Raw genomic sequence first — 12313 nt, 5'->3', positions numbered from 1 at the left:
GGGAAGAAATGAAGAATTTGCACTGCAACACTTATTCTATCATAAATCACTTAAATCAATGTATATTTTTAAATGTAATATGTTTGAAGAAACCTCAGATGTACACGATAACTTGCCCTGACTGCACACTTCTGATTTAAAAAAAAAAAATGGTTTGGGAAATTTGGAGTGTTGCTGATCAGATCCAAGTTCTTCCTTGAGATTGAAAACAGTAATTTGACAAGGAAAAGGGTAAGTTAAAGTTCAGTAGCTTTACTAGAGCTTTGTTGAGTTGAATTTGAGGTTAGAAGTCGATTCAGAATTCATTACACCAACTTACAGACTGTGTCCCGGGACAATCACATTTCTCCTCAGACTTCATCAGGATGTTCTTGTCTGATCCATGTGTCAGTAATCACTCGTGTGTAACAAAGAGACAAGAAACAAAGGTTTAACAAGATTTGATTTATTAACTATGATACAGATCACATAAGGCCTTGCTGTATACACCATTCCCATCGAGACAAATTACCATACTCAGCAAATAATGACAGTTTTTTTGTTTGATGTTATCATTTCACTTTACAGTACTTAATTTATTTTTTATTATTTTATTTCCCCCCCCATTATTTCTTAATATTTTTTTATCATCTCTTAAATAGTGAGAGTGGTGGAGCCCTCTTCCTTTGTTGGGAAGAAATCATGCACTATACTGGGCTGGTCTCTCAATCGTTCACAAAGAAATTGTTAAAAAAAATGCTTTGTATTTTTGAATTATTAAAATAAAACATAAAAAGAAACTTTTTTTTTTTCTATCACCACTGACTAAAGGGTAAAGTGTTAGACCCCCTAACATACCAATAAACAACCATTTGAATATAGTTTTGCTTGTTTCTCATTTTAACTTAACAGACATCTGTCACCATTGTTGCAAAAAACAAGAAAAACAAAAAAAGAAAGCAATGCAGCCACATATCATCGCTGAACCAAAGTCACATTTTTAATTCAATTGTTCTTCTAAATTGTCACTTTGCTTCCCATCTCTCCCTCTACCCTTTTTCCACAGTCTTTGGCTGCCTCACAGTCAGTTCAGTATTAACACATTGATATACACAGGGAACGCCACTGGCTGGCGTTCACACACAAGTACCAGTGGTCACCCCTCCTTCCTCCCCCGGTCTCCCAAATAATGATCCCATTCACACGTTCCCTGTCTATCTTCCCTCTCCCTCTCCCCAATCTTTCCCCCCCATCTCTCTCACCCTTTCTCTGAGGATCAGTGTGTGTAATCTGGACGAGCTAACAGGGTTACACAGCGGGGTAATGACCGCAAGGAGAACTGCATTCCTCTCCTTCACGTTTATTTGGATCACGCTGGTGTCTGGCTGTCAGCCAGGCACAGCTTGATAACATGTTAGCTCAAACCCACCCACCCAAACACACACTTTGAATTCCTCTATCCTCTAATCACACACACTCACACACTAGGTAAATAGGTAGTGTAGACTTATAAAAGCTCCTTTAAGAGTTCAGTGTTTGGTTAAAAGTATTTTGTTTCCTCTGTTGGGCAGAGATGACAGTGTGGGGACATGCAGAGATGCAATTCACTGTCGAACTGAAAAAGTGACCTTGGTGAGCATCTGCTTAACATTAACACGCACAAGTTCCCATGCACACACACTTTCTCAAGCTCACGGAAACACTCATGCGTGCACAAATACACACACACACACACACACACACACACACACACACACACACACACACACACACACACACACACACACACACACACACACACACACACACACACACACACACACACACACACACACACACACACACACACACACACACACACACGAAAAGCAGCTTCGATCAGGGCTCAGCAATTCTCATCGAGCCCCATCTCGCTGGTTTCTACGGTAACAGCAGGCGGGGCTGAGGAATTTTGTGATGCTCCGCTCCAGTCGTGCAGACGGATGAATGGACTGTCTGTTCGGTCTCCTGTCTCTCCCAGACCCAACTGTCTCCCTCGGATTGGGTATGACTAGGGGGTGCAGTGGCATGACAGTGACAGCCGGGAGAGTCTAGTAGTGGCTCTTGAACATTTTATTTGGGTCTTCAAAGAGCAGGTGTGAGTCTCCTTTCCAGAGGTGCTAAGCTGTGTCCTTAGAGGAAGGCGTGCTGGGGGCTGGAGCAGTGCTTACCAATTATTTCCAACAATAAAAAGCCTTCCCCTCCCACCTGTCAAAGCTTTAGCCTCACTTCCAGCTTTCTGACCCATAATGCTACATTGTGCCACAATCTCTTTATTCCCCTTCACGTTTGGGAATTGGCATGCACTCCTTTACAAAGGGGCCGAGTGCTTTAGTGAAGTGGAAACTAACAAAGACAATGAGGCAATTGTATTCACTGCATGTGTAATTGGCTGCAATGTGGCCAAAGAGCGTAAATCAATATAATCTCAAATTATTTTCACCAGATTGAAAAACGAACTTTATTTATTTTAACTATAACAATAATTGAGCTCTAAATTCTGACATGCCGTGATGTACGACCTTAACCATTGCACCTATAAGAGATTCTGATGCTACAAAAACCACAGTAGGACAATTGTGGTGGTGGTAGAGGTTATGGCTGCAATACCCATTTATTCCTCTAGATGTCAGTGGTGTGCTCCCAGAGAGAGAAGGAGAGTAGGTTGCACTGACAATAAAGTGAATGGTGGCTGTCATGTCATGGCAGCTCCAATTTAAAATGTGCCTCAAAGTGCTCAGAAAAGTGCTTTTTGAACAAGGTCCTTACTGTGGAAACTGCATCGCTGATTCTCTCTTGAAACCACCACAACGTGAAAGAAGCAACCTGGTGAAGGTCCAGCACTGGAATTATTCCCACTCTCTGCCTATAGGGACATTCAGGTCAAACAAAAAGGCATGGATACATGTGCACACAGACAGACAGTCACACAGACACTTACACACAAGGCCACTCATTGAGCAATAGGCCCCGCGTTTCTCTGCATTTCCCAAGATTTTGTCACAGAATAAAAAAGTGTTGGGATAGTGGGAATGTGAATGTAGGAAATAAGATTTAGACCAATCAAAGTATCCACTTTGCAAGCTGTTCTCTTGATGTGTTTACAAATACAGGACAAGAGATTTAAGATCAACCCGAGAGAATGCAATCAGAAGGATGGGAGGAGCCTTCCCAGAATGCAAAGGGTGTGAGTTCCCATAATCCTTTGCTCTTATTTACTGTCTAGTAGATCTGGTTGGTTGAGATTTTTTTTTTTATTTGGCATACTGCCTCAACTGAAACTGATTTTTCTCTGCGTGTGTGGCTGTGTGAAGGGTTGATAGATAGGAATGTGTGTGTGCTGCGAAGGACAGAACATCCTGTTGGGTGAGAAGCAACACGTGTTCCTTGCCTAAGTCCTCTGTACAGTGGCGAAATAAACAAACATGTGTTCAGGACTCGCTCTCTGCTTCACTTAGTCCCAGACACAGACTTCCAGGTGGGTCAGTAGGTCTGTTGGATTGCAAAAATGTGCACCGGGCACCAAAGTTACCATCACAGTTAGAGGCTAAGGGGCTGAGGAGAATGGTTGTAAGAGGCACTCTGGCCACTGGGTGTTTGTGTCAAGTTTGTGTCTGTTTTGTGTGTGTGTGGTGAAGCAATCCCAACATAACAAAGTTCACATTCCCCTTCACTTTACTTCAGAGTCCCTCCCTGAGTCCCTTTAACAGTTCTTGGCAACATCTCACTCACTAGTGTGTTTGTGTGTAGGTTCTCTATAAGGCAAGGAGGGCAGGTCTGGATGTAGTGAGACTGAGACAAAGGGATAAAGTGGCAAGTAGGGAGAAAGAACATACTGCCAGTTCAGAGGCTCTTCAGCGTTCCCCTTTTTTCTGCCTTGTGTGTGTGTCCATTTTTCTAAAAGCAACCGAGGCTCAAAAGCCCCCTTATTTCTCCAAACATGTAGGTGTCTCCCTGTACATACTGCATCTCAATCAATATCTCCCAACTTCTCTTTCTTCTTCCTGTACTCGTTTCAATTTATCTTCTTAAATTCCTTCCCAAACTTCAAAATCTCTAATTCTAAACCCTTAAATCTCTCTGAATCTAGTTATCCATCTTCTTCGTTTTTTCCCCCCTCTTTCCTTTGATCCCTGGTTCACAGCGTGTGTTGTTCCGTAGGGGGGTGATGGGGGTGCAGGGAGGGTGGCAGCAGGGCGGGGATCGGGGACTGGGGGGTGGCAGGGGGGGAGTGGGGGGGGGACTGATGTTTGTGGTGGTGGTGAAGGTGGTGGTGAAGGTGGTGGTGGATAGGAGGGCCGTAGTGGGGAATGACAGGAGGGGTGGCTGGGAGGACGTAGGGGGTCAGGGATGGAGCCGGCGAGGATGAGTAGCCCCCCGCCATGCAGGAGTAGGCCGAGGTTCCTCCTCCGGACATGGTGGAGGTGGGGGAGCCCGGGAGGCCCTCGGCCAGTGGCTGATTGTAGAAGAAGTATGCGCACTGCTGGATGAAGCTCTCGATGATTGTCTGGTAGGTCCGGGTGGCCGTCAGGGCGTCCATGGTGGTGAAGTCTGGTCTCATCAGCGTGGGCCAGAAACAGATGGACAGGTTCTCACTGGTCATTAGGTTCGACTTGTTGTTCTGGCTCACCCTGCACAACACAAAGAAAGCAATACGTTTATTTAATTGGCCACAAATCACCCGCTCATTTTTGTCCAGCCTTGAATGACGGCAGTGATTGAAAATTGCATGAAATGGGCAAATCAGCAGGATGTCCAGAAGAATAAACTAAGGTGTATACTGTGTACTGTATGGGTGCAAATGAACCGTTATTATAGGTTACTAAATGTCTTGTATTTTTCAGCCAGCAGTTCGAAACCCAAAGATGATATAAAGCAGAGAAAAGAGAAACATTTCAAATTGGAGAAACTAAAGTAAATAATTGGGGGGAAAATGCCGCTTTATCCTTGAATCATGTTGCTACCCCTCAGTTGTATCCTTGGACGTGAGGGTATTGACTCAAACTGAGAACCTCTGATCCATACTATAGTTTGAATTCAGACTTAACGATTACATAAAAAAAAAAAGACACTATGTTTTCACAGAGCAAGAGTCACGACAGCAACCTTTATTCAGTGTGCTAGATTCTGTGATGTTACCACTAGGTCACTTGACTGGGTGACCGGCGGTGTGGTCAGCAGGGCTGTCAAAGGTTGACTCCGACCCCGTCACTCACTCACTTGATCAAATGGCTGTTGACATATTTGAAGACCTCGTAATTCTCCTTGGGGAAGCGGCGCAGAATGTCCTTCATCGTCTGGAAGCGCTGCTCCCTATCGTTGATCTCTGAATTGTTGAAAAGAGAGAGAGAGGTTAGATGAGGGAGAAAAGTGGATGAAAAAAATGATGTCGGAGAATCTGCGGGAAGGATGTCAGGGGAGTAAGAGTTAAGTTGAGAAGGGATGGGTCGGGGGGAGTGCAATGGAATAGAGGAGAGTTTGAACAGCATAGTGGAACCAATTTGATTCAGCTCTCAAAAAAATCCGTACAGGACACAGTGATTTAATCCTACAACAGACCGAGTTTCACACGACTGTACTATATATTATAGTATAATATACATCTCAGAAAAATAAAGAGACAAAGACCACACACATTTCGGAGGAGAAAAATACACCCATCACAATGTCCTTACAGATCACAGTAACTCACGCACAAACACATGCACACACTGGGTGTGTTAAGTCTGATGGCAGCGAGCGGTGAGTCAGAAAAGCTGACGTCACCAGCTAACACAGTCCATCCTGTGTGTGTGTGAGCGAGGCAGAGAGCAGCAGTGGGAACAGCAGATGTTCTCTCGTCCACATCACAAACATGAGTTACAATCAGAGAATTCAAATGTGTATTCCCACAATGAGGTCAGTGTGGATCAAAAACAGATTTCAGGCATAATGACTTAACACAGCCCCAGTTCCCCCAGCTATACATCCATCATCGGTAATCAAAACATAACTTCCTACGGCTTATTTAAAGTAACGTCACCATGACAATATGCATTAAAATCCACCCGCCCAGCTTTTTCTGTATGCCTCTTTTTCTCCACCTCTTAGTCTGACAGTAGAAAGCTGAAATTCTGAGAATGCGGAGCTCAATTTGCTGTTTTCTACCGAATGAAGGCTTTCTTGTCTCCTAACCACACCTCGCTTTTCTGTTTTCACTCAGTCTTCCTTTCCTTTATTGTGGTGCAGACTGCAAGAGCTTTATCAAGTCTCTGTCACGGCTGAAGAGTCTCACCGGGGCCGACACACACACACACACACACACACACACACACACACACACACACACACACACACACACACACACACACACACACACACACACACACACACACACACACACACACACACACACACACACACACACACACACACACACACACACACACACACACACACACACACACACACACACACACACACACACACACACACACACACACACACACACCACACACACACACACACACACACACACACACACACACACACACACACACACACACACACACACACACACACACACACACACAGCTGGGTGAGTGACAGCAGCCTTGCGGCCCGGGGGTAAATCTCTCTGGCACGATGCAAGACTAAGCTATGCATTAAATCTCCATTTTTGACAGATTACAGGACACAAAGAGAAGAAGAGAGGCTGTGGTGAGCGCTGGTGGAGCAACCTCATTTATCTAACATATGACTGTTTTTTCATGACTTCGCCTATAGTGTTCCTGCATCCCTCCATCATGGGCAATCATCCCAACCACCTCCTTCACTATAGGATTTAAATATTCTCTCCTCCATCTGTTATTTTTCTCCTTTCCCCATTTCCTCACAGAGGGCAAATCCAATTCTCCCCATGGGTGGATTTGTATTGCAAGAGCTTTGCTTGTTAGGTAAAAGAAAAGTTACAAAGAAAAGGAAAAGGATTAAAAGCCAAATCCAATACACCTCAGGTTTTCCACACCCCGGAGCCCCAGGACTTACTGAAGGCGTCCACCAGCTCCCCCTGCATGCTGTAGGGCACCAGAGGCTCGGGGAGCTCGGAGAAGAAGGCCTTCATGGCTCCGGCCACTGTGTTTATGGTGAAGTCTTTCTCCACCAGGTCCAGGTTGTGGTCTGTAAGAAAACAATGGAAAGACGACATTTTAAATACAAAACACACATATTACACATCTTTTTTTATATATGCAGACAGTAAATAAGACAGGTGGCTTCTTTGCTTAGTCAATGTTAATCCAACCATGGAAGAGGCTATAAAATGATACCGTGAAACAGTATAAATAAAGGTTAACAAAACAATTTGAAAGATGTCTCAAAACTCATCCCTTCTCTCTGCCTTAGACATTTTCTGCACATCTTTTGTTTTGAAAAGCATCTTTGATTTAAATAAAAAGCACTTAATTGAACTCATGATTATTCTTGTTATTATTACCAACAATAATACCAGTATGTCATATAACTGAACTAAAACATATTCAACGGCAGTAGGTTGCTAGATAAATAATTGAACAGTATTTTATGGAAGTAACTCATAATATTCATTTGTATGAATGTGATTCAGTCTGTTATTAAAGTCTGGTATGAAAATCATCTATGGTTATTGACTTTCTAGGAAATGTAATGAATCAAGGTGATGTATTGCAATGAAAAACAACTGTTGTGTTAGAGGTTATTTCCATACTTCCCACGGTTGTATTAAATTGTGCACTAACAGGTCTGTTCAATTCATCATTTAATCAATAAGAATAAAATAACAAATAGCACCTTAGGTGAACCCATAGGATTATTATTATTTTTGCTCAATACAAATATAATTTGCGAAACAGCTCAGTTCCCCTCACTTCGGTGTGAGTAAGGGGGATAGAAAGAGAGTGTATGGTGTGAGTGTGTGTGTGTGTGTGTGTGTGTGTGTGTGTGTGTGCCGAGGCCGAGACTTAATTATAAAAACCCATTTTCTGATAACCGTTTTCTTTTAAAGGTAGTATGTGTACAAAGAATAAGAGGCAATGTAAAATAGGTTAGTGAGTTCTTGAAAAGTCTGAGGAGACTCCCATTTTGAGAGTTGTCAAAGTGCCGTGCTTGTGATGCTGTTTTGTCCTTTAACGTGTTATGGTGAAGTGCCATCTTCAGAATGGCTATGAGACCACACACACACACACACACACACACACACACACACACACACACACACACACACACACACACACACACACACACACACACACACACACACACACACACACACACACACACACACACACACACACACACACACACACACACACACACACACACACACACACACACACACACACACACACACACACACACACACACACACACACACACACACACACACACACACACACACACACACACACACACACACACACACACACACACACACACACACACACACACACAATTAACCAAACCAATCTGCTGGTAATTAGCAGATAGACACACGCATGGAGACACATATTGAGAGCTCGTGTACGTGCACGTGTGTTAATATGCATGCGCACAGGAGCAGGTAGAAGATTAAGGAGGCAGGTCGACTGTCTAAAAGGAAGCCAAGGCCAATTCCCCCTGTAGAATTAATGCTCCCTGGTTAATTAAGGGGATCCAGGCTTGTTATAGATAGAAGCTGACATACACGTCTTTGTAGCTTCTCTTTGAACCCAGCTTGTAAGTGTACAGCTGAAGCAAGAATGGGCATGTGTACACGTGTACTTGTGAGTGCTGAAATATTAACGTACCTTGCTCAAATTGCCGCTGCATGCCCTCCATCTCAGCCTTGTTTCCGCTGACCCTGTAGATGCCCTCTGTTGTCAGCCCTAATGAAGAGAGAGAGCGCAAAAGGAATGTTATTAGCACAATGTTCTGCATTTAATTTGCAACCTTGATCCAGTATTTATAGTAGCTGGTCAGTCACCACCAAGACGCTTAGTGTATCACTATGCTGCGTTTGGATGCACTCCTAAAGGGCTGAAAAATAAGAGCTAAAGCCGGCTGCTCTAATGGCCTCTCCTCATGTCCCCTTCCTTCTAAACACACAATTAGCACCATTTATTAAACCCATAACGCACTCCTGCAGCCCTGCAAAGAGCCCACCGGTGCAATGTGACAGACTGAGGCTACCTTAATAGGCACACACTTTAAAATGACTTGAGGGACTGCAGATGCCAAGAGGTTTTACTCTCCTCATCTAACTTTATTCTGTGGAGAATAATTACTCAGAATTGTAGACCTTTCTTTAGACACTCAACAGTCAAATTGCATCTATATATATTAAAGGGCCACACTGAGATTTTGCGGCAGAATAGTTATTATACTAAAATGTACAAGTTTGAACTCCTTTAAATGTATTTTCTCTTTTATTTATATTAATAAGTGCAAAATATACTAATTAAAATCACAGGCCAAAGGAATGTATTATCTGGGTACAGCTATAATGTATCCAGCTATAATCTAATAATCTTATATAGTTTGACAGTTTCAAAGATTTAACAACCAACAAAAAGGTTCGACATTGATTTTTCACAAGTCTTGAAGGCCATTTTAGTTCATTCACTGTCAAGCTGACAACCACTGACAAACTTAACACATTTTTCCTCACATACTGTATCATTTTCATTTTACAAGGGGAAAGAACGCATTAGCAGCTTCAAACTGTCCGCCCTTCTACGCATTTCAAATTCAACAGCAGAGAACCCTCGAGAAAACTCACAACACGTCTCTGAACGCCCAACTTCAGTTCTTATTAAGTCTTACTAAATATTCCCTGAATTGAATAGTTATGTCAATTGCAGTAGGCCAAGTAAATATAACCTTTAGTCAGAGTTGGGTGTAACGCGTTACTGTAATAATATTACTTTGTCGGTAACGGAGTAGTGTAACGCGTTACTTTTATAATTCAGTAATCACACTACAGTTACTAACATTGCCCCGACACGCGTTACTTTGTTACTTTCTAAAAATCAGTCATCATCAAACCTCAACAAACACCTGCAAAGAACACATGCTAAGGTGAAGCTAACGCACATAGCTGTTGTTTATTTATATCACACACACGTAGTCTGTTCTTCTTCTCTGTTTTCCGGATGTTGCCTGTTTTGAATGACGAATACACACTACCGCCGCCTGCTGGTAAGGAGAGTTATTGCCACTCACGCATGCGCAGTTCGTACGTGCTCGGCTGAAGTCTTTGCGGTGTGCTCCAGTCTGGCTCCAGTGCAACACATGGCCAACACGCAGGAGAACACGCTGACGCAACAGCGTGAGCAGAGATAGACTGTGCAAAATATACAGATAGCAGGAGACAGAGGACAGCCACGGTCAGATATGAAAACATTCAGGATCTGGATCAGTCTTATGCGACAATGGAAACTGAACTAAAGAGAACATTTGAAACTTTAGCAGTCTGCGTGATCTGCCTGCAGAGAGGGGCGGACCGGCCCTGCGAGTAAAGTAACGAGTAAAGTAACTAATTACTTTATGTAGAGAGTAACGAAGTAGTGTAATATATTACTTTTTTTTTTAAAAGTAATATGTAATATGTAATATATTACTTTTTTTTAGTAACGACCCCATCTCTGCCTTTAGTCCTGTATTTACGCACCGCATCCATGTACTCAGTTATGGAAAACACAAGCTACCAAAATCAAAGCAGGACGACCTATTTTTAGTTGAACCAGTTTCACTGCTCTTTAATGCAAATATTTAGTTAGCCAACCACATGGACACAACACATTCAGGCATGTAGACATGGGCAAGGTGGTCTGCTGAATCTTAAACCAAATAGCAGAATAGGGAGGAAAAGGAATTTCCCTTTTAACATATCAGGGTTGTTAGTTCAACAACTAGGTTCTAGACAATGTCAACAGTGGCCTCCATAGTCAACATCTCAATCCAATAGAGCATTTTAAATGTGGTGGAATAGGAGATTTGCATCATGGATGTGCAGCAGTCAATTCTGAAGGAACTATGTGATATTATCATGTCAACATGGACCAAAATCTCTGAGTAATATTTCCAGTACTTGTTTGAATCTAGTCACAAATAATAAAGGCACTTCTAAAGGCATAAGTTGGTCCAACAAGGTACTAGCAAGATGAAGCGAATTAAGTAGCCATTGATAAGATAAGGTTCCACCTCCCACACTTGAAATTCTGTTTTCATTTTGGTTGGAGACAAAGAGCGATCCAGAGGGAGTGAAGGAGAAAGGGAGTGGCAGAAAAGGAGGGCGAGATAGAGAGAGGCAGGGAGGAAATGGGAGAGCTTTCAGTCAATGCATACAGCATCGATCTCCTCCTTCTACCAATCAATTATCCACAAAAGCTTTTCTAGCCAGACACTAGGAAAACAGGGATGGGAGGAAAGATAGTGAGAGGGGAGTAGTGGTGGGGAGAGGGAGTGAGAGATAGGGGCAAAACAGGACAAGCACCCAAGTATGAGAAAGATAGTGGGGGGAGAGTGCAGGGCGCATGGGAGTGAGGGTCAGGACTGATGAAGGAGAGAATGGGAAAAAATGAAGGGCTTAAGATAAGGAGGAATATATAGAGAGACGTGTTTGAGACAACAAATCACTTCAAGGATGGAGATTGCAGGAGAGTGATAATAACAGCAGAGAAGCCACAAAGCAATGGGGGGTGGGGGTGGGGGGGAATAGAAGAAATAGAAGAGTTTTACTTGTATAGATGTAATGAAAGGAAAGCTCTCAATAACAGACAACAGCATCCTCCTTCTCTGGGGTCAAACAAAGCACTCGGTGCCTCCTGGGGTCAAGGTAAATGAGCACTTCCCGTAGCAAATACATTGTGTTATTCTGCATCTCTAACGAGGTGTTTATAGTCAATCAATTTTACAGTGCATTGGTAATAAAAGGCTTTTCTCAATCTTGTATCAGATGTCGAAAAAAAACAACTTTTGGTCGCTGGGTGCTGCCCTTTACGTCACTACGGAGGCAGCCACAGCCAGAAGATATGCCCCCACAAGCTAACACACACATCACTTCTGTACCCGTGAGCAGAACACACAGCGAGAAAAAGCCAGAGCTGAATAGAGATAACAGCAGTCACAATGGATTGATTTTATAATGCTGCTTTTCCACAAGCTCACAATGCATGAAAATAACACAAAATACCATATCTACTCCCTTTATTCTCAGGGACAAAGGGAGTGAGCTAGAAAGGACAATTAAGAGAAGCAACAAAGAAATAAGTTTGAATAGGAACAGAAAACTATTTTTTCT

General features: G+C 42.9%; 1 protein-coding gene across 2 annotated transcripts in view; it reads right to left on the bottom strand.

Moving 5' to 3' along the window:
• Positions 1 to 429: 429 nt before the first annotated feature.
• arhgap35a (Rho GTPase activating protein 35a) overlaps positions 430 to 12313 on the bottom strand; it is a 61552-nt gene continuing 49668 nt past the window's right edge. For both annotated transcript variants that reach the window (XM_034097378.2, XM_071205187.1), the window contains exons 4-7: positions 8820 to 8897; positions 7045 to 7176; positions 5239 to 5344; positions 430 to 4649 (exon numbers count right to left, since the gene is read on the bottom strand). In XM_034097378.2, coding sequence (XP_033953269.1) covers positions 4157 to 4649; positions 5239 to 5344; positions 7045 to 7176; positions 8820 to 8897 — 809 coding nt within the window. In that variant the 3' untranslated portion in view covers positions 430 to 4156. The remainder of the gene's footprint in view (positions 4650 to 5238; positions 5345 to 7044; positions 7177 to 8819; positions 8898 to 12313) is intronic.

The sequence above is a fragment of the Pseudochaenichthys georgianus genome, chromosome 13 (genome assembly GCF_902827115.2).
Source record: "Pseudochaenichthys georgianus chromosome 13, fPseGeo1.2, whole genome shotgun sequence".
NCBI classification, from domain to species: domain Eukaryota; kingdom Metazoa; phylum Chordata; class Actinopteri; order Perciformes; family Channichthyidae; genus Pseudochaenichthys; species Pseudochaenichthys georgianus.
The sequence above is the reverse complement of the archived record's forward strand: the minus strand, read 5'-3'. Positions and strand labels throughout refer to the sequence as shown.